This window comes from Alnus glutinosa, chromosome 7, assembly GCF_958979055.1.
Source record: "Alnus glutinosa chromosome 7, dhAlnGlut1.1, whole genome shotgun sequence".
Lineage (NCBI taxonomy): Eukaryota > Viridiplantae > Streptophyta > Magnoliopsida > Fagales > Betulaceae > Alnus > Alnus glutinosa.
The window spans coordinates 23,839,827-23,863,697 of record NC_084892.1 but is presented as its reverse complement, the minus strand read 5'-3'; the positions used below and the strand labels follow the sequence as shown (position 1 = coordinate 23,863,697).

Sequence of the window (23,871 nt, the reverse complement as noted above, 5' to 3'; positions counted from 1 at the left end):
TAAGTTTTTGGTCCATTTTTGCAGTCTCCTTTAGTGTCACGTCAGCATTTTTGCCAACTCATCTTAAATTTTTTATTTTATATATATATACATATATTTTTAAAAAAAAAAACAAAATGGAAAGATGGGGGTTTAGGAGTAGCTGCTAGGGGGGTGGCATGCGAGCCACCCCAAAGTTGATTGCGCGCCACCTCTAGGGTGGCTCGCGGCCACCTCCAAGGCCACGGGGTAGCCTTCGAGCCATGGGGTGGCTTTCGGGCCACCCCGTACCCATTTTGGGGCGGCCGCAAGCCACCCCCAAACACCCCTATTTCCATTTTTTTTTTTGTTAAAAAATAAAAAATAATATTTTAAAATGAGGTGGCAAAAATGCTAACCTGGCACTAACAGATATTGTGAAAATTGACGGAGAACTCACGGAGGGACTGGTTTCAAATTCGAGAAAAACTAAAAATGTTAAATGTTGAAAAAAAGAAGTGGGGTATTTCAAAATATGCACGTCGACTCATGGATTTATTTTATATTTACCCTAAATTTTAAGTTTTGATTTTTTCTAATTAAAAAATATAGGTTTGAAAAAAAAAATAGTGGTTTTTTGGAATACCCATTATATTTCTCAAGGAATTGTTATTCCTTTCGTTTTTTTAGAAGAATAGTTATTCCTCAATTTAAGCATAATTTGCAGCCAAACAAATGTAAGAATAGCCATTCCATTCCAATAGTTTATTCTGCATACCAAATAGGCCCTTAGAGTTTCACTCTTCCCCACATACCATAGATTGAGCCTTTCACTCTTCTACACATGCCATAGATTGAGACTAGTCCTCTCTCTCTCTCTCTCTCTCAACCATCATATTGTCCGCATAAATTGGATTAGAGCATTTCTAGTAGCTTTCCAACCATTTTCCCTAAATATAGAGAACAAAACTACTTTTTACTTCCCTATCAAAAAACACTCAACATCAGCTTCCTTTCATTTTTCCCTATATCATTAAAATATATATTTTTTTTTTTTACTTTTACTTTAATTAAAAGTAGGAAAAAGAAGATAAAGTATGAGAGAGATAATATATTTTGTGAATAAACAATTGAATGAGAAGTAAATAGTTCTTCCCAATGCATTGGGGGAGGCTGCTGTGGAGAAGTTTTTGTAACTTTTTTAAAATTTTTTCTAAAACTTAGAAAACAGACCCCCTTTAAGGAAGCTGCTATGAATGCTCTTACAAGCTTCCAATTCGATGGTCTCCTCGTCGTCTAGGCGTGTAGAAGAACTTCAACGACAAGCCTTGGTCAGCCAAGTCAATCACCTCCGCAAAATGAACCACCCTGTCATCAAAGCCGACTATGCCTCCACTAGAGACACCTCTGTTAATCTCCTTGCCTTCATTGCTTCAAGCACCTAATTGCTAAAAAAACAGTCGAGCTCAAGCTCGACTCATTTGGATTTTTTTTGCTGATTTTTCAAACCGAGCTTAAACTGTATAAAAATTGATTGAGCTAAATTCGAGCAAGGGGGTCAAGCTCGAGCTAAGCTTAGCTTGATTACAACCCTACTGGTGAGTAATACCCTTAACTAATGTATGCTAGGAATGAACAATGAGAAGCGAAGCCAACCTAAGGCCAGTTAATTTGTTTTAATTGTGTTCATCATGAAATCCTTAGGTTAAATTTAGGCAATTAGTTGTTGCCTATCCGGCCAAACCCTAAACAAAGCTATGCACAACCCAGACAAAACCCTACACACAAGTCCATGAAAGCAAATTGTTAAAGAGTAATGCTACACAAAACTTTTACAACTTTTAACAGGTATCAACATATGACTTGAGCCAAAAGTTGTAAGCATTTAACACTTTATAATCACGTGCTAACACGTGTCAAAAGTTGTAAAAGAATTGAATGTCTAAAATTTTTCATTGTTAAAAAGGCTTGTTGTACAAGTTCAGCTTGGGTTATAGGGCTGTAAATGAACAAATTAAGTTGTTCACGAACAGGCTAAGACTCGGTTTTGGATCAGCTCAACTCGAGATTAGTTCATATATTAAACGAACTCGAACAAATTTCCAAACTAATTTATCAAACAAGTTAAACTCATATAAATTCGATTCGACTCGTATAAAGTCGTATACGTTCATTTTCTTATTTTTTACTATTATTTTTAACTTTATAAAGATAACATCTTAAGTATTTAAAAGATAAAAATGAATTATCTTCGTAATGTAATAGATATAGCCTAAATTATTGTAATTATGAGTCTTAATATAGATATATGGGTGTGTGTGGAATGAATGTATATGCATATTATAAGACAAATATATAAACTTGAGATAAGATAATTTAAGATTCGAGTTCATTTATTTAATTAACTCAAATAATAAAATCTTAACAATAATTAATTAACTAATAATTAGTACAAATTTATAAAAAAAAATAAATAAAAATCACAACATTTATTTTATATATGCAATGAATAAGTTAATTGAGTAGCTTGTGTACAAGTTCGAATTCATTCAAAAATTAAATTAACAAAATTAAATAGATTATCTAATTTAGTGATAAATTTTAGTTCTGGTCGTGTCGAAAAAAATTGTTCAGCCAAATGTAAATGCTCTTAGGCCATTCCAGAACCCAAACAGGTAACAGTAATCACTCACGCACTTCACAACTTCAAGAGGCACCTCCACCCCAATCTTAATCATGAACACCTCCTAGAACGACATTCCTCTTCCAAGATCTCACTTCATTCTGAAAAGACATTTACCAACTACACATCAATTTTCTTCTAAAACTACCTGAAAGATATTTGAACCAGAACCACTTCTACACTGTCACCTCACCTACGATGGTTAAGACAGTCAAGTCAAACCATTACTCACAGATCTGATAAGTTGTAACACACAAGGTATCTGGCCTGTTTGGCAATCCCTCCCCTCATTTCTAATTTTCTCTTAAAACAACCTCAAAACATTTTATTTTATATTTTTTTCACTTTTTATACTGCATCAATCACTTTTTTATTAATATTCAAACAAAAAAATTCGATACGAGACAATTTTTTTCACTTCTCCATACAAAAAATTCAAAATTTTTTTATACTTTATATCACATCAATAACTTCTTATTACTATTAAAAAATAAAATAAAACCCCAAAAAACCTTTACCAATCGCACCCTATTCCATTTCACATTGAAAAAGGAATGCATGGTTGTTCTTGTAACCATGACTCAATGAAAGATACCACAGAAGCCTTACAACTTACAAGTAAAACCAGTCCAGGGAAAAGGGCAAAAAGGCCTAAGGTCCATATAGAATTTTAAAAACAGCATCAGCACGAAAATTTGAAAGTTTCACTACAAAGTAGGCATGCGGATTTCAAATTGTGGAACCAAAGGGATACCAAACGTGTTTGTAATTACCAACCAGAACGGCAGGCACGCTTAAATTTAGAACACAGAAAAAATTAGCAGATTAATGCAAATACTTGTTCTGCTGAATAAATAAGTTACTTTACCAAAATTATTTCACATTTTCTATGCAGCCAAAGAAGTAGTCGAAGTCCAAATACAGAAAATATAAAATACACGATGAATACTCGAAACTGCATTGGACATCGTGTGCAGAATGATGAGCAATAACCTCAATCTCCAATCAACAAAGTGGATGAGCACTGGGTGCAGCTTCTCTTTAAATCCCAAAACTTCATATGCTAACTGAAGACTCTAGACTAAACCCTGTAAATTTCAGAGAAGAGGAAAAAATCAAAGTAAAAACAAAAAAGAAGAAAAACAAGAACGACGAACGAACGAATGAATAGAACATAACTCATCGAAAATGCACGAAAGGCATATTTAATGAATTACGACATAAGAAAATCAAAGAAGGCACCGTATAATTTCATTAGATTCCTTTAAACCAAAAGAGAATAAACCATAAATTATATAATAAAGTATACATTAAGCAACTTATACAGTAATTCAGAAGAAGGTTTGAGAATTTCATGCGAGTTACATGCTGGGGTGTTGAATAGCAGCATGTCCCAAAAATCAGAGGAACATGCAGATTTAATGGGAGAAGGCAATGAAACAATTGATTTTATAGATATATATGCTTCACAAAGTCCTCGTGAAGACATTCATATAGTTACACAATACTGACATGGAAGATGAACAAACTCAACTAAAAACACCTATAATTTTTTCCAGCGAACTACAGCCAAATGGGAACTAGCACTCTCCTTTGATGCCCAAAACATATCAAGGCATGAAGATATCACGGGGAAAATAGGGAGTACGGGGCTTTATACATATTAGGAATGAAGCCCTGATGATCTCATGGAGACAACACATGTATACAACCTTATCAATCTGTCAAAAAACTGAGGAAAAGTAGTGTTGGCAACTGGAATCTAGCCGAGGTCCACAAGTTCATCCTGAACCAGGTAGAATACCTATTTACAGACTGCATTTGGGTTAACTTCCTAGACCATCAAGCCAACCCCAATCCCATTTTCAACTTTAGATTACAAAGTAGGCAATAACAAATCAATATTATCCTGTCACTTCATAAGTTTTAAGAATTTTTTGCCAGCAAAATAAGATTGACATCTTGGCCAAATGTCAGAAGCCTCACAAATTGCCGATTGCTCTACTCTACTTCACTGTTCATTCCAAAAGGAATAAATTGATTGCGGGGCCAATCCTAAACCATTTTTGAGCACAAAGGAACTCTTCCCCCCAAAATAATTCCATCTTGCATATGCATAAACAAGAAATGGAGAGGACCGGAAAGAAGAAAGATATAATACAGTGCGAAGAGAATTTACAAGCCTGTTAAAAACTACCACATATAACTCCCAAAACTCAACTGGCCTTCTAAGACCCCTCCAGACTCACTCGTGCAGAAAGTTAACAACTTGATAGTAAGAGCAACAAATGGCAGGTGAGTTAGCACACACAACATGGGAGCTTTCATTCTCTGATATGGTCTTATAAAAACTATGCTCATGGGTTTTCTTTTATCTTAACCGTTTCTGGTGTCAACTCCTTTCTCTACAAAGGCATCCTAAAGAAGGCTGCGGAAACCAATCACTTGTAAGGCATAAAGAAAATTTATAAAACAACCAGTCAGTCCTGGATTTTAACATGATACTGTGGCATATCAGGGTATCTGGTTTTTTGTCTTCCTGGCATGAAAACTAGGTAACTCAGAATCCTTGTCTAGTTCCTTTCTGACCAATGGTTTTCCGTATAGCCACCTCCGAATGCTAAACTCCACGCCATCAAATTTGGAATGTTAAGGCAATTTGGCAAAACTTCTTTTAGTCAGTATCTAGCACTACTAAAGCAAACATTTGGCACTTTGAAGCATGGACTTGGTTAAAACCTGTGGCTTCTTCACAAGGAGACACTGCCATCCTTGAAATAGTATTTACTTTACTCTAGACATGGATAGAATCTCTGTCCCCAGAGAAAGGCTTCTTTGTTATAGTGCCAAGCATCCCATAGATTTGATCATATAGATGATTTATCCTTGAGGGTTTCAACCTCATCAAACACAGCTCTACTCATAAATTAACCCAAGCCCAACAAATTGCCAGCTAAAACAACAAAACACTAACAAAAGAATGGGTGGTTTGAACTTTGAAGTCTTCAACAATGGATGAATGACAAATTATACACTCCAAAACTGAAAGGCACATTTACATTAACTCCAATAAGCCTAATCCCAAATACATGGCTAATCAACTACACACATTCTAATGTAGCACCATTTTGTTGAAGCACCAAAATAAGTAATTAAACAAAAATCTTAATTTCAATAGAATTATGATTCTCCAATGCTAAAATCACCATTACAGCTGCATCCAGCTGGCATTAGATTCTCTAATGCTACTTCCATTGCCAATGGCAGAGATCATTGGATGAGCATTCCTTACCTTTCAATTATATCAGTTCAGATACATTACTCATACATTTGGAGCAAAAGCATCTGCTATGCTTAAACCATAAATACATGCAATGGTGTCAGAGCCAAATATTATCCTAATTCCTCTTTCTTGGAGTCAGAGTTAGGTAAAAGGCCCTCTTTTATTTGGAGAAGTTTTATAGCGGCTAAAGATCTTCTTTCTCATGGAATCATATGGAGAATTGGTGATGGGCATTCAATTAAAATCTGGGGAGATAAATGGCTGCCTAATGTCAGTTCCTTGGTTGTTTCCCCCGAGTCCATTCTTCATAGTGATGCAATGGTGTCGGATCTCATTGATTCCTCTCTTCCGGGATGGAATTGCTCTCTTATTGACAGTATTTTTTCAGTCAATGAGGCAAGGATTATTAAAAGTATTCCTTTATGCCCTTCCCCGCCACCGGATAAAATTATTTGGAATGGTACTTCTAATGGAATGTTTTTTGTTAGAAGTGCCTATCATTTGGGTTTGGAGTTGATGAGAAGACAAGAAGGGGAATGTTCTACCAGACCTATTAGAGGTGATTTCTGGAAAAGGCTTTGGTCTATTAAAGCTCCTAATTCTTTGAAATTCTTTCTATGGAGAGCTTGTCATAACCTGCTCCCCACTAAACAAAATTTATTGAGGAAAGGAGTGGTGGAGGATGGTTTGTGCCCTTGCTGTAAAATTCAGGAGGAATCCACTATCCATGCCTTATGGAGTTGTCCTAGTGCTCAAGATGTTTGGGGAAGTGGCCCTATTATTTTTCAGAAATGTCTTTCTATGTTTTCAGGAATAGTGGAGCTTGTTTCTTTCTTATTTAATAAATTGAATGATGAGTTGTTGAGTCTTATGGTGGCTGTTTTTCATAGTACTTGGCTGAGAAGGAATAAATTGGTTTTTGAGGAGTACTTTTCTTCCCCTTTTATGGTTTTTAGAGTAGCTTCTAAGTTTATTGAGGACTTCCGGTTGGTTAACATGAAGGAGCAAATGGTAGTGAAGCCGGGTGTTGACACTTTAATCAGTAGTAAAACATGGAAAAATCCGGATTTGGGGATTGAAAAGGTTAATTGGGATGCCTCCATTAACTCAAAGGGCTGGTGTTATTGGTTTGGGTTGTGTAATTCGAAATGAAGGTTTGGTTGTGGGTGCTAAGTGTTGTGCATGTAAGGTAGAGGCGGATCCTCTGTTGGCAGAAGTAATGGCTGCCCATTTAGCTATAACCTTTTGTAAGGAAATGGTTTTACGAAAGTTGTGTGTAAAGGTGATTCTCTACAGATGATTAAAGGAATTCATAATCCAGGATCTCCTTATGTTTGGATTGGGCATTTTGTGGAGGCAATTAGACAAGATGCTTCCGGTTTTTCATCTTGTTCTTGGGTTCATTGTTGTACAGAAGCTAATGTTGTTGCCCATGTGTTAGCTAGAGAGGCTTCCTCAAAATGTTTTTCTAATTGTTGGTTTGAGGATATGCTTCTTTTTATTTTGAAGTTTCTTATAGAGACTTTTTGGTCTCTGGACTGTAATTTGGTCATCTTTTTATTGAATGGGAAGTGATTCAGTGTTCAAAAAAAAAAAAAAACTATTAATACATGCGGAAGCTAGAAAGAGATCAAAGGCCCCTCTACCACCATGACATCAACCAACCACCCTCAGCATAATTGGCAAATGCACCATAGCCACCCAATCATAAAAATGATCCCCATCACCACTAAACCACATCCACTGCTGTTATCACATATCAGCAAAATCACCCAAGCCCCCATCCCTTCACTGAAACGAATTCCAACACAGCCACAAGGCCCACAATGTTATAATATGCCGAAGCCACCATTACGTTACCACACTCTCGCACTTTCTCTGATTCATAGTTGAATAAAACTTCCACATAAAATTGTATAAAGCGTGAATTTTTATTATCTTTGCAAGGGAAAAAAAGAATCAGGTGCATAATTCTATCCAAAGTCTAAACTGACCCACGATTCAATCAAAGCTTACTGAAGGACACCGGCGCGCACAGGAAGATGATTAGATGACATTGAAAATCACAGACATAGCATACACATTTCTTACTACACAGTTAGAATTATCAAGCTGCAAAAGGTGCAAAAGCAAGCAGGCAAGCAGCTTCTCATTGCTAACACCCAGAACAACAGCATTAAACTAACCAAAAAGAAAAAACCATAGACATTGCAGAATTTTAGATAGAACTAGACCCATAATCCCATAACACTAACAAAGCCCTATAACAACTTCTACAATAAGAAATGTGAAAAAGAACAATAAATATGAAAAAGATTTCTCATATAAACCTTGAAGAACCAGTATTCATGCTCCGATGAAGAATCCGACCACCACCGGAATCCCCACCATCAATCAACTCCCTCAGCCCCAAGTTCCCCACCTTCTCTTCCTTCTCCTCCTCTTCCTCCTCGTCCTCCTTCTCCTCTTCACCACCACGCGACTTCACCAACAACCTCTCGAAGTAATTCCCATATATATACTCGGGCGTGTACCCGTTCTCTTCGTCAAAGAGCATTATGTGCCCGTGCCACTCCCACACCCGGTAATCCGAACCCTTCTCCTCATGAAACCCGACGCAAATGTGGTGCTCGCCGATGGTGACGGCCTGGCCCGAGTTGGGTTTGAGGGAATCGGTCTTGCCGCTGAGGATGACCCGGACGATTTCTTTTTCGAGCTTTGATTCTTCTTTTGCGAGCTGCGTCTTGTTGCTATTATCGTCTTCGTCGTCGTCGATATCGTCAGAGAAATTGGCGGCGTCGAAGAGGAGTTCCTCGAGGGACTGGGACTGCAAAGGACTGGTCGGAGGGCGGATTTGGAGGCGACCCATCAGGGTTTGGAGGAGGAGGTTATCGAAATTGGTGGTGTTGGTGAACGAACTCATGCTGTTTGATTTTGGTTCTCTGAGAGTTTTTGTGAAGGGTTTTAGGAAGAGGGTGTTGAGGGGTTTGGGATGGTGGAGTGTGGACCGTGAAGAGGGCCTATGTTATGATTTAATTTTTTAGATTTTTTCTCACCAAAAAAAAAAAATATATATATATATATATAGATTTTTGGCAGCTATGGAGATGAATTGGAGACACGTGTAAGCAATGGATAGACATGAAAATAGTTGCCGATTTAAAACTTGGAAAGTTTAAAAAAACAAGACTTCAATCATCAAGTCCCTCTTAGCGTTGACAAATTTTTCTGTGCTTATTTTGTGTTACTATGTGATGCATTAATTAAGTTTATTAAATTAATATATGTTTTTAAATCATATGGTCCTCGTATAATTTTTATAGGATTAATGGAGCATGTGATATATGGCCTTAAAGCACTTGATTTTTAATTACATTTTAAAAATACATATTAAAATTATATACATTTAAAAATATATATCAATTTAATAAATTAATCTAATTTGGAAGTTAATTTTATCTTAAATAAAAATACTCTAAATTATTCTTTTGCTAATTTTTATTTTTTTCTTTTTTTGTCCGGACCAAACTGAGCCCCAAAAAAGTCATAAAATGAGATTAATTCAAAGCTTAGAAAACAAGCAAAGAATTTCCCACATTGGCTACAATTTTTTTTAAACAGGACCATGAGAGTTATGTTTCATTAAAATTGATGTGGCTCTTAAAATCACTATTGGGACTATTGAATTTTAATCCAATTATAATTTTAAAAGCCACATCAATTTTGAGGAGATTAAAGGAAGACATGAGATGATATGTATCATTACTCTAACCATAGTGTGTAACACATCTATACTCGTACCCGAAAACATTTATTTTATAATTATTTTGTAATGTTTGATGTGACAACTTCAATTTATCATTAGTTTCTATTATAGGGTTAAAAGCTTTTTGGGCTATAGTGGAGTCGTGGTTATAATAGTTATCTTTGAACATTCACAATAACTTCTTTGTAGCACATTTCCTTCCCTACATAAAGAGAAAATGTCAAAAAATCACAAAAAACCACCCACAGCAGATACCTTATGAATTCCTAAGCATGGAAAATGCTATACTTCTACACAATGTGTCACATTAGTTTCCCTACCATTTTCCCTATATTTAGGGAACAAAACTACTTTTTACTTCCCTTTAAAAAAACATCTCACAATAGATTCCTTAAATTTTCCCTATATCAATTAAAAATTATTTTTTACTCTTATTTTATTATCTTTTCTCTTTCCTACTTTTATTTTTTTTATTATTTTTTTTCTTCTCTCCTCTCTTGTCATCTCTGTCCTCTCTCTCTCAAAACCCACCAGTCCACCATTCTTCTCTTCCTCCTCTTCTTTTCTTCTCCCTTTCTTTATTTTCCCGATCCTTCATTCCTCTCTTCTCTGTGACCCAAAACAAGTAGAGTGAGAGAACCCGGGAGAGAGAGACCGAATTAGGGAGAGAGATCGAGAGAGAGAGCTTGAGGAAGAGAGATCGAATCAGAGAGAGAACCGGAGATGCAGAGAGACCCGTGGGTCCGATTTCCGGTGGCCTAAGAAGAGACGCGGTGAGAGGAAGGTCCGATCTCCAGTGGGTGATGCCGTAGAAGTTGAGGGTGCGATTCTGGTGGCTTGAGGTGCAAGCTTCCGGTGGAATTCCGGACATTTCAAACTGTGAAATTTCAGTGGAATTCTGAACTATGAATTTTTCGGTGATCCTAGGGCTTGGGGCTTTGCTGTGGTTGAAGAAATTTTTTATTTTGATTGAGTTTGAGTTTTGACGGGTTGGAGACAATGGAGGACGGGGAAGGTGGAAGGAGAGAGGAGAGAGAGATGGTTATTTTATTTATTAAAATATTAGGTAGGGAATCTATAGTAACCATGTATATTTACATGGTTACCGTAGATTCCCAAGGAGATCATGTAAATTTAGGGTGTCTGATGGAGGGTGTTTTTTGATGTCTTTGATGAAATTTTCCCTAAATATAAGAAGTAAACCATTTTAGGGAGTCTAATGGGAGTGCTCTAAGAGCACTAGCAGCAGCTTCCCAACCATTTTCCCTATATTTAGGGAACAAAACCACTTCTTGTTTCCCTAAAAAAAAACATCCCACACCAGATTCCCTTAATTTTCTCTATACAAATTAAATATTATTTTTTCTCTTTCCTACTTTTATTTTTTTTTATCAATTTCTTTTCTTCTCCCACTCGTCTTCTCTCTCTAGACTCTTTTGCTCTCGTCTTCTCCGGCTAATCCTGGATGAAAACCAAATGAAAACCAACAAATCTGGTTCCACTCACAGAAGAATGCCAACAAACTCCCAAAACCCACAAACAGAGCAGAAGCAAAACAAAAACCAGATCAAACTAACAAACCCATGGGAGAGAGAGAGAGAGAGGCATGAGAGATTTTTGGCAAAACCCTCCATAAAAATCATCATCTCCTAGAATCATTCACAGCCCAGCCCTCACAATTATTAAATCCAGTACCACCCACCGATCGATCAACCAAAGACCCACCGGAAATCACCCTCTACTTCGCCAAAAATTGCCTCACCTGGGTTCACCGGTGGCGACCCACCGACGATCGGCTCCTCTGCGTTCGCGGGTTCCGGCGATCTCCTTCTCCGTCTGCATCTCTCTCTCTCTCGGGTTCATTCTCTGAAACTCCCGATCTCTCTCTCTGATCTCTTGGATTTTCTCTCAGTATCTCACAGTCTCTCTCTTTCATCTCACCCTCTGTTCTTCTTGAAAGAAATAACAAGTAAAAGAAAGGAAACACAAAAGAAGAGAATGAGATGAAGGAGACGAAGTGATGCGTGAAGCCAACTGTGAAGGAGAGAGAGAGAGAATCAGAGAGAGGGATTTTTTTCATTAAAAAAATTGATTGGGAAGTTACAGTGCTACCCAATGTATTGGGTAGCACTGTAGCTTCCCAACCAAAAAATGTAAATTTGGGGTATCTATTGTGGGTTGATTTTAGTGAGTTTTTGTGAAAATTTTCCTATATTTAGGGAAAGGAGCCAATATAGGGAGACTGTTGCTAGTGCTCTAAGGAACCAAAAGAGTTTTTATATCCATTATTTTAATACAAACTATTTTTATTTCTTTTCTCATCTCTCATCCTTTTACCTTTTATTGGGAATTGGGTTGAAATTTTGTAAAAAATGTGAGGGTAGATACAAACTTATATTTGTAAATAAATAAAATTTAATTGATATAAGGAATATAATGGAAGCTATTGTTAGGGGTGGCGCGGGCTGGATTTGCATGTTTTCCACAGCCCGCCCCGCAGTGAACGGATTTGAAAATTGAGATCCGCAACCCACATAGTGAATGGTCAACCCGCTAGGCCTCGGGTAGCACGGATCGGGACGGGTTTATGCGGGTTCGGGTATTCCTTTTTCTTTTTCTTTTTCCTAGGCTCAAAACCAGAAAAATAATTCACAATCTTGCTAACCCAGTTCAAAACCCCACTGTAAATAACTTTTTTATTCTTTTTTGTGATTGTAGATTGAATGGGTATGTGTATATGAGAATGTAGAGATGTAAGTGTATATGAAAATAGAATAAAAATAGAGATGAATGGATAGTGCAGAACTGTCCATTTTCAGAACTGTATTGAATGAAATCAAAGGTACACAATCTGCGCAATTAATCGTGACTCTAGTCATAATTCTTATAATTTTTTTGGGAAAAATTTGATGAAATCAAAGGCATACCTCTAATCGTGACTCTTAAAATTTTTTTTAGGGAAAATGTGATGGTATGAGTATAAAGGGATGCAGGGCGGAGCGGGTGTGCGGGTGAGAAAAAATTTAATACCGCAACCCACCTCATAAATCACGGGTTGGCATATTTTGGATCCGCACTTTTCTAGAAATGTCTTATATCCGTTATTGGTGAGGCGGGTTGGTGCGGGGCGGGGCAGGTTGGCTGGTATGGGTAGAATCTACACACCCCTAGCTATTGTGGAGTGTATTTGGATAGGGAAACATAAAGTAGTTTTGTTCCCTAAACTTAAGGAAAATCAAAGTGAAGCTGCTGTGAATGCTCTAAGGGTGCATATGAAATTGTGATTTCGTCGATAAAAATGGCGATCTTAAGCTAAATTGCAAAAAATGAATTGTTTGAGAATTACGTTTTTTAAAATTTGTAATTTCAAAATGCAAAAAAAAAAAATTGTCTTTTCAAATTGCATGCAAGTGGGTGTTTTTTTGAAAACACAAAATTTTCAAGGCTCAACTGCGATTTTACCAAATGCTTAACTGCATTTTTAAAAATTACTTTTTTTAAATCGCACATTTCAAAATGGGTAAATGTATAATAAATTCCTGAGTCGACGCGCGATTTGAAAATGGTCTCTCTCTCACTTTTTAATTTTAAACATTTACTCAACTTTTTTGCGTTTTTGAATTTGGTCATTCCGTCAATTTTCCATCCAATTTGGTTAACTTCGTTTGGTTGAGTCACTGTTTGGCCACGTCAGTATCGACAACTAAGCCTAAAAACGACGCCGTTTTAACATTTCCTTATTTTTTTAATAATTTTATTTAAAATAATAATAATAATAATAATAATAATAATAATAATAATAATAATAATAAAAAAGAAAAAAAAAAAGAAGAAGAAGAACGGAGTGGCTCAGCCACCCTTCTTGCCCATCATGGAGTGCTCGACCACCCCCATTTTGTCCAAGGGGGTGGCTCAGCAACCCTCTTGGCCGGTCTGGGGTGGCCAAACCACTTCATGATAGGAAAAATAAATAAGGGTTTTGGCCCTTGGGGGTGGCCGAACCACCTCTGTCAAGGGTCAAACCCTCTAAATTATTTTAGGGTTTGTACGTGGGGTGGCCAAACTACCCTATAGGCCAAACCCTTCAAAAAAATTTTAGCTTTGCCCATAGGAGTGCTCGAACCACCCCGTGGCTCTTGAGAGTGGTTCGAACCCATCATTTTTTTTTTTTATTTTTTTTTTTTTTATATATATATTTTGCCATGGGGTGGCCGAACCACCCCATGGGAGTGGTTCGGTCACTCCATACTAGCCAAGGGGGTGGCTCAGGCCAAAATGGGGGTGGTCGGCCACCCCCATGGTGGCATTAGCCACTCCCCTTTTTTCTTTATTTATTTTTTTCAATTTATTTATTTTTATTTATTAAAAAAATAATGAAATATCGAGACGACGTCATTTTGAGACTTAATTGTCGATGCTGACGTGACCAAACATTGACTCAGCCAAATGGAGTAAACAAAATTGGATGAAAAATGAACAAAATGACCATATTAAAAAACGCGAAAAAGTTAATTAGTAAATGTTGAAAATTAAAAAGTGAGGGATTGTTTTTAAATTGCTCGTCAACTCAGGGATTTATTATACATTTATCCTTTTAAAATTGCACTTTTTGAAATCGCAAACCCGAACGGACCCTTAATAACAATGTCCATTTTAAAATAGTTATCGGTGATTAATTTTTTTAAGGAAAAATACAGAATCAGTTATTGTGATTTACTTGATTTACAATTAACTCCATGTGGTATTAAAATAAATTTAAAGGTCATATGGTATGCCAAAAAAATGAATCATTCATTACCCTTGACGGATTTTGTTAATATGCCATGACAATATCAATAAAATGACGACACGTATCACTCTTAATTATATATATAAAACTACAAAATTAAAGAAATTAAAAACTTAAATAATTTGTTTATTTTTATTTATTTTTGTTTAAAAAAGAAAATGGGTGGCTCCTCAACCACCCCCTTGGCTGGGGTGGCCTTCGAGCCACCCCCAATAGTGGCTGGGGTGGCTCAAAGGCCACCCCAGAGGAAGCCGGATGTGTGCGAGCTACCCCTTTCTTTTTTTTAAAAAATAAAATAAAATAAAATAAATGTTTAAGTTTTTAATTTATTTAATTTTATATTTTTATATTTTTTTATTAAGAGTGACATGTGTTTTCATTTTATTGGCGTTGGCGTGGTATACTAACGGAATCCGTTAAGTGTTTTGACAGAATTTGATTGCAGTAAATTATTTGTTTTTTAGCATACTCCAGGAACCTTTGAGTTCATTTTGATACCATATAAAACTAATATAAATCAAGTAAACCACATTGACTAATTTTGCATTTTTTTATCAAGTTGAATGATAATTTTTTCCGAGGCGAGAAATATCGACGTAAGAACCTGTAGGCTTGTTTGAGTGTGTGTTTTTTTGTATTATATTATTTTATTTTTTTTACTATATTTAAAATTGTGAATATCGAGAACATTTATTTTTTGAAATTATATTTAGATGATTTAAAAAAAGTGAAACAAAATTAAAAAAAAAAGAAAAGAAAAAAGAAATTGTATAAAACTTTAATATAATTTAAATTAAAAAAAACCAAAATATGTTTTTGAAAAATAATAAAATAAATGGATAATTGTACAGCTGGTTCTTGGGGTTTGCCTAAATTACAAATCACTCCCTGTGGTACAAAAAGTTCATGGAGGGTCCCTGTGGTAAACTACAATTACGAATCACTTCCTGAACCTGTTTTTCGTCCACCAAATTAACAGATTCCGTTAGTTTGTCACGTCATATCTAATAGGAAATCGACATGTGGCTACCTCAGGCTTAGGGGAGGCCATGCACCACCCCCAGACGTGGCCGGGCCACCCCCGGTAGCCACCCCTTTGCTATTTTTTTTTTAAAATATATATATATATATATATATATATATATATATATATATATATATATATATATATATATTTTAAGTTTTATTTATTTATATTTTTTTTTATTGTAATGGACACGTGTCGATTTCTTAGTGGGAATGTCGTGGCAAACTATCGGAATTGTTAACTTGGTGGACGAAAAATGGGTTTAGGGAGTGATTTGTAATTATAGTTTACCATATGGACCATCCATGAACCTTTTATACCACAGAAAATGATTTGTAATTTAGGCCAACCCCAAGAACCAATGGTGCAATTATCCCTAAAATAAAAAAGAAAAAGAAAAAAAAGTAAGACTTCGTTTGGTTCACGAAATGGGAGGAATAGCTATTCCTCTTCGTAAGAAAATAGTTATTCTCATGAAATTATTATTATTATTATTATTTTTTAATATGGAATAGCTATTCTAAGGAATAGGTCTTTACCAAATAAAGGAATGACTATTCCTCAATTCTATTGACTTATTCCGCAAACCATAGGAAGGCCTAAGTGTTATCCAAACATTCTCTTAACCCTTATTGGCCCGCCGCTACAATTACAGGGGAAAAATACGCCCGTTTCTCGCAAGGCCCAAACCCTAGTCGGCTAGTCCTTATTTTCTTCTTCCACTTCATTGAGGCACGGAACGGACGCAGCTAGTTCAACCCCAAGGTACGCTCTCACCCACCTTTACTGACAACCTAAAACTAAGATTTGGGTTTTTCTGTATTTTTGCATAATATGTGGTCGCGTAATGCGTGATGTGACTGTTGCATTCATTTGGGTACCTCGTTGTTTTCATATGAGTTTATGTCTCTTTCTTTCTTCTGGAGAATTTGCATTCTTTGTGACATCTATCAGTATAAATTGATGGAGCTATACCCAGTTGTTTGGTTTTTAGTTGTGTGTGTACATTGAGATGAAATAGAAGAGGAGAGGAGTTTACAAGCGCTCAGAAATGCTATTTGCAATATAGAATAGCTGGGTATCTTAGTTTTAGGAAATCGAGTTCATACAAGCATAAAAGTGAGAAGAAAAATAATCGTTGGAAATACTCTATATTTGAGTAGAATTTTGTTTGAAAGAAAAGATATGAGGACAAATTCAGGTTGCGACATAATACGGGAAATCGGTTATAAAGCTGGATATTTTTATTTTCATAGTAATTTAGGAATCAGAGAATTATCTGATATATTTAAGCCTTGCTCGCTTGAAAATTGGTGAAAGAATATAAATAGCATGAAATAGTTTAAGGGGGTTTCTTTTGTTGTTGTCGTTTTTATTTTGAAAATGCATGTGGATGCCCAATAGGATGCGACTCAACTGCTGCGTCTTGGATGTCAAGGTGCATCTCGGAATTGAAATGTCTGAGTTGCTACTAGCTTTCACGACATATAAACTCCTTGGTTCTCTGTCCTCTTCTGCATGCATGTTTGGAAAGCCATTCTAATTTTGGGTCCTGTTTCTCTGGACCCTTGTGATCATTTATGAACTTTGGATGTAATATGTTTATGATTTGCCACCTCGGCCACGTCCTCTTCCTGAGGAGATACTGAAGTAGCATGCAATGTAGAAGCCGGAACTTACGACGAGGTGGAACCTCAGTCTAGGGATGAAAAGAAAAGGGTTGATCATGACCATTCACTGAACCAAGCGTTCTATTTCTGATAGAAGCCTTTATTCTCTCAATGTATACCACTTTTTTTTTCTACGGGGAAACTCAAGATTTCAAATCAGCTGCTTTGCCTCTGATGCAATATAGTTGACAGTCGAGATATCATTAAAAACGCAAGGCGCTCCCAAGTGCAAAATAAATATACAAGAGAAGCCATCTAACTAGTAGGAGCAAAAAGAACGAGAAAATCATGATAACTAATCATAAAATGAGAAACAAAAGCAGCTGTCTAAAGATACAATGTGTTGAAAATAAGGATTTAATCTTCTCCAAAGTCCTTCCACGATCCTCAAAACTACTACCATTCATTTTCCTCCATACACACCACAAAAGGCACGAAGGCACCATCTTCCACACATTAACACTCTTAAGTGTTATTCGCAGTCCACCAACAAGTCTACAAATCGAATACTCGTTTAAGTGTAACCTAAGACAACCCAAATCGACTGAAGAAAACATTCTAAATGGCACAAGCAACCTCACAATGAAACAGAAGATGATCTTTGGACTCCCCATTCATTTCACACATACAACACCAATCAACCACAATAATGCGCTGCTTTTAGATATTGTCCATGGTAAGGATCTATCTTAGGGCCGCCAACCAACCAAAAAATGCCACTCTCAACAAAACCTTAATCCGCCTAACACTTTTTCAAGAGAAACGAAAACCATCATGGCAACCCTTGACACTGTAGAAAGATTTAACACTAAACAACCATCTTTTGGAAGGGACCTATCACAGCTTATCCTCCACTTCCCATCTCATTCTCGCTAAATACAACACCCTGAAGAACGAGGCAGAGGTTTCCACCTCCCAATCATGAGCCGCTTTAGCAAAATCCACGTTCCACTGAATGACACCTCTAGCAAATTCCACGTGAGCTGTAACAAAAGCATCCTTTGCGCAAGGAATACCAAATAAAATCGGAAAGGCTTCCTTAAGGGCCATATCCCAACACCAAAGATCATGCTCAAATCTAACTTTGGAGCCATCTCCCACCTCAAATCTAGTATGACTACAAAACTTCACCTTACCCCTCCTAATACTCCCCCGCAAACCCACCCCCTACACCTCATTAGGCTCACTAAAACACCACCACTCTACACCAAGCCTCTCTCTCAAGCCCATAGAGCCAAAGCCATTTACCTAAGAAGCATGATTGAACCTCAGCAAGTTCCTAGTCCCCAACCATTCCTTAGAGATCGGCGTACAAATCTTGGACCATTTCACTAGGTGATACTTGAACTCTTCACTTAGCCCCCTATAAGGAATCATATTGGATTTTTTCAATATGGTATGCAACACTCGCAGTGAGAGGAAATAGGGACATGAAGTATTTAGGTAAGTTGGATAGGGTACTCTTGATAAGGGTTGTCCTACCACTATTAGACAAATACAACATTTTCTAACTAGCCAACCAATGTTCTATCTTCTTAATAACACCATCCCATATATGCTTTTGGCCTTATAGGATGCCCCCAATAGAAGACCAATATACTTCAAGGGCAAAGACACAAGCCCACAACCCAAAATTCCAGCCAACCCATCCACATTATCAACATCTCCCACAAGAACCAATTTCGACTTGGCTAAGTTCATCTTCAAACATGACACAGGTTCAAAAAGTAAGAGTAAGCTCCATAAACTGCAAAGTTGATTTGGGTCGGACCCACAGAAAAGTAAGGTATCATCAACAAACAGAAGATGAGAAATATCAGTCCATATCCCCATGGAGAAGTCAAACAACAAACCTTCACTCACTACAGCTGAAATAACCTTACCCAACACCTCCATCACTATGACAAACAGCAAAAGAAACAAGGGGTCCCCTTGCCTCAATCTACAAGAGCTGCTAAAGAAGCTTGTGGGAGAGCCATTCACCAAAACCGAGAAATGCACTGAGGAAATGCAATGACCTAACCTTAAGCACAATTTCCCCCCAAACCCACGCCTTCTCAGCATGTGCAGCAAGAAATCCCAATTAACGTGATTATAATCGTTTTCTAAGTCCATTTTACAAATAACCCTCAGTTCTCTATATCTCAATCTGCTATCAAGGCATTTATTGGCAATAAGAATATGATCTAGAATTTGCCTACCTCGGATGAATGCATTTCTAAGTCTCCTCTAAATTGTTCTTATGCTTGGTATCTTGGGGAAGATAGCAAACCATGATCATATACGCTTAGTGCAATCAGACTTCGCTCTTCGTACAACTTAACATATTGTTCACAGGGAACAAACTTTTCAACTTTTCCTTCAACCCGATGTGGTGACAGTGTAATGCCCGGACCATCACATTGACTGAAGTTTTTGCTGTATTGTTTATAAAAGTGATGATTGCTTCCATTAGTATGACAATCACAATTCACGACGACTTTTGCACAGCTCAGTGATGTGAACCCCGTCAAGAATAACGAGACCCAACAACGAAAGGGAACCCAAGATCGTTCTATGGACAGATTCGAATGGAAGACCTCGACCCGTTGTTTATGACAAACAAGAACCTCGGTATAAGGAAGATGCCACAAACGGTGGTGGAAACTCCGTTTAATAAGTCGAGATGAACGCCACGGGAAATCCCGATAAGTTCGCGTAGTTTTTCAAAGAACCAAAGAGAATAAACCTCACAAGTTTTATGAATAATCAATGTCTGCGTTTTCCATTGCTTATGCACCTATTTAAAGGGCTGAACATTACAAGAGAAAAACCCTAATATAGAAAACCTAATTAAAGCCGAAAATGGGTAAGGAAAGAAATCCTTACCTTCCTAAAACACACAAGACATATAAGGCAATAAAGGCTGGATGCCCACCCTCCTAATCAAAGCTAAAATAAATCCCTACTTGCCTAAAAAAAAAGAGATGAAATAGGAAAGAAGAGCTGGAAGCCTAGAGTCATATAGAAGGAAACAAAAGACAACATAAAAGGAAAGAAAGTGGCGCCTAGAATAGCCATGCAATCCGATCCTTCTAGAATAGACCCAAAATATTTCTTGCCAATTCTTAGCCTTGACCGGATCCTTCTAGAACTTGAATCAAGGTGACGATTCTTTGTTGCCCACGTGGATCATGCTCAATGGGCCTCCACAAATTTGCTTGAGCCCATAACTCTTGGATGAGTCTGCTGAGTACATCATTGAACTTCTTTGCTCATGCTCTCGTAACCGGCCCAATTGGTACTTGAACGAGATCCTTTGAAGCGGTGCCTTGATCTCCATCACTCAATCCGTTGCTTGTTCTAATGCGCAACAGCTTTCTAAAGCTCAATCCATTGCTTGTTGGGAGCTTTCCTCGCCAAAATAGGGGTAAATTTTTTGTAAAGGGTAAGGAAGATGTAGAGGTCTTAATAGAAAGGGGTTGATAATCCCGTCTGCTAGGCTTTTCCAAACTTCCCTTGTTTTGGGCTAAACATGCTTTTTCACTCTTAAGACGAAGAAGAAAAGCAAACTAGTTATAGAAAGCCCGTCTTTTTTGCTTAAAATATCCAGAGACTCAAACAAAGAATAGTAAGAATGCTCACCTCTCTCTATATTATCTAAAGGGGAGGCAGACAAGCTTATTATCTTTGAAGATGGGGCCGCATCAGACTGAACTGATTAAAAGATAGGCTAAGCTAGGAATAGTTGGGGTAGTTTCTTTGGTCGACTAATCAGGCTAATAAGCTTGAGGTTCAAAATCTTTTCTCGTTGAATATCTCACTTGAGATGTCACTAGTGATATTTGGCTTATCCTATAGTATAGTTAGGTACTAGGATTAACCGAATAGAGGTAGTAGATCCAGTTGACAACTGTAAAAAGGTTGTAGCTGCCACACCGGGACCAAGACCGGAAGTGGAGACAGGTGCAGATCCCATGATGGATGCTTTGCTTTCGAAGAGTAGGAAATCAGACTGAGACTTTCACTTGATGAGGAACCACGAATCTTTCCTTGCTTTCCACTTGGGGTCCCCAACTTCCATCTCTTGGATCTAAGAATAGTTAGGATTTCCAGAAGAATGCCATTCATTTGATGAGAAATAAAAAGGAATACTGAAAATTTGAGTGGCTAAAGCTGAAGCAGTTACTATCGAAGTAACAGGAAGAAAAGCAACGACTGGTGTGGGAGAGTCAGAGTTGAAAAGATGATTCTTCACTTTTTTCTCTTATTCAAAACTGTGCATGAGACTTTCATCTCGCACGGCTCTAAGTTATAAAAGAAAGAAGCACTCATTGTTCTCTTGATATTAATGATCTTTCTAATTCATGCTATAACTTGTGTGGCAGCCCTGTCTTTGAAAGGATGGTGAGAGTCAGCGTTTTGAATGATGCTCTAAAGAGCATGTACAATGCTGAGAAGCGAGGAAAGCGGCAGGTCATGATCAGGCCTTCTTCAAAGGTTATCGTCAAGTTTCTGTTGGTCATGCAGAAGCATGGTTAGCATCCATCTCTTTTCTTTTCTTTGACTTTTCTGTTGCATCGTTTAATTTTTGAACCTCACCTCCTTGTGCACCTTTGTTTTGGACTCCAGGATATATTGGTGAATTTGAGTTTGTGGATGATCACAGATCTGGAAAAATTGTGGTTGAACTAAATGGGAGATTGAACAAGTGTGGGGTTATTAGCCCTCGTTTTGATGTTGGCGTCAAAGAGATCGAGCCCTGGACTGCTAGATTGCTTCCCTCTAGACAGGTTAGCATGCAAATTTCAACATTGCATACTCTCTAAAAGATGGTTTGCTTCATGATGAAATTACTATTGTCTAAACTGTTTGAGTGTCATTCTTGGGGTAACAATTGAATATAAATTTACAGTTTGGATATATTGTTTTGACAACTTCTGCGGGCATCATGGACCACGAGGAGGCTAGGAGGAAAAACGTTGGTGGAAAAGTTCTCGGTTTCTTTTACTAGGTAGAGCTTTTCCTGTTATGCTTTTGGAAAATCTTTCCTGCTTTCAAGGAGTTTTGTAGTTGAAAATTTTCATTTTTGTGCTTGTTTTCCGGTTCAATTTTAAGGATGATTATCTAGCCATAATACGAGATTATAATTTTTCATTATGGCGTTTAGGGTGCGTTTGAGATTGCGATTTCGTAGACAATAAGTGCGATTTTAAATCAAATTGCAGAATATAGATCGTTTGGGAACTGCGTTTTTAAAAATTGCGATTTGAAAACGCAGAAAATCTGCTTTTTCAAATCGCAGATAAGATGGTGCTTTTTTGAAAACGCAGAATTTTAAAAGGTAAATTCGCGATTTTAAAGGCTAAACTGTGATTTTGTCAAACGTTTAACTGCGTTTTTAAAAATCATTTTTTTTTTCAAATCGCACATTTTAAAATCGTTATTTTAAATCGCACTTTTTGAAATCGCAAACCCAGACGGACCCTTAATCTTAAGCTCTGAATCATGTTCATCAAAGTTTGGAAACTGAATTGACTTCACTTTTCTCTATTAAATGACTGGACAATTACAGAATTACCCGCCTGTCACGTTAGTGTCATCTTTTTTGCGTAGCCGACCCCAAACCTAGATAAAGGTGGTTTACGGTAGGTTGATAGCCAGGATAAATTTTTTGTTTCCTCTTATGAACGTGGATCCTAAAGAGTAATGTTTTTGGCCCAACTTGTACATAATTCTAACAACTATTTTATTTAAGATCAATAATTAAATATTTAAGGTCCACATGTAGAAAAACAAATTTAATGGTTGATCATAACAAAAAATAGTTAAAGTTGTGTATGAGTTGTGCACAAATTATTCCTCATCCGTGTAAGCGTTGGTGCTTTAGCGTAAAAGGATCCATGCAGGACGACTTTGTTAAATTATCATTAGGAAATGTAAATTTAATTATCTAATCACCGTAAGATATTTAATTGAGATAGGAAGTGAATAACGAAGATAAGGTTCGAACCTAAGATTTTTACTCTAATAATATGTTAAATCATCACTTGTTCAGAAAACTTAAGCTAATAAAAAAAAGGTAAATGTTTAATCATTTAGAGCACTACCGACAACTTCCCTAAATCTTATTTCCTTAATGTAGGGAAAATTCTTAAAAAAACTATTGAATCAGATTCTTTTGTTGTTTCCTAAACTAAAAGAAAATACAAAGAGAACCAAAAGTTGTACTTTAATCTAAGAAAGCAAAAGTAGTTCATTAACATTATTTTAATATATATATATACATAAAAACTATTTCATTTCTTATTTCTCTGGCATTTATTTGAAATAATATTTAAATGATTTCTTTCCTTTCTCTTTTTCCTGACATTTAATTTAAAGAATACTTAAATGGTATAAGAAAATATAAGAAAAATTATCGTGGAGTATTTTTAAATAATGAAGCAAGTAGTAGTTTAGTTCTCTTAATTAAGAATTAGTTTAAGGAAATATGCTGCTAGTATTGTTCATTAATCTTCTGCCATTCAATAAGTTGGGACCACGATTTAGTAGGGTTGAGGAGAAATTTTTGGCGAATAGGTTGCCTAACTTCTTAAATTAGCAAAAATTCTAATCGAGCCGCAATCAATCAAACATTATTTTTTTTCTCATAACAAATTACTTTTAGACGTCATTAGTAGCCAGCCAAAGGCATCCATCTTTGATGTCATGAT

At 36.7% G+C, this 23,871-nt stretch overlaps 2 protein-coding genes across 2 annotated transcripts; one reads left to right on the top strand and one right to left on the bottom strand.

The window, feature by feature from the left end:
- Nucleotides 1-3,466: 3,466 nt before the first annotated feature.
- On the bottom strand, nt 3,467-8,969 carry LOC133873614 (uncharacterized). The gene is made up of 2 exons (XM_062311344.1): nt 8,255-8,969; nt 3,467-3,729 (listed from the first exon to the last, which is right to left on the bottom strand). Exons 1-2 carry the CDS (start codon nt 8,845-8,847, stop codon nt 3,723-3,725), a joined length of 600 nt encoding a protein of 199 aa, XP_062167328.1. The 5' UTR covers nt 8,848-8,969; the 3' UTR covers nt 3,467-3,722.
- A 7,141-nt stretch (nt 8,970-16,110) lies between these two features.
- LOC133872302 (small ribosomal subunit protein uS8) lies at nt 16,111-22,312 on the top strand. The gene is made up of 4 exons (XM_062309781.1): nt 16,111-16,271; nt 21,544-21,692; nt 21,788-21,948; nt 22,071-22,312. Exons 2-4 carry the CDS (start codon nt 21,560-21,562, stop codon nt 22,167-22,169), a joined length of 393 nt encoding a protein of 130 aa, XP_062165765.1. The 5' UTR covers nt 16,111-16,271; nt 21,544-21,559; the 3' UTR covers nt 22,170-22,312.
- Nucleotides 22,313-23,871: the final 1,559 nt, after the last annotated feature.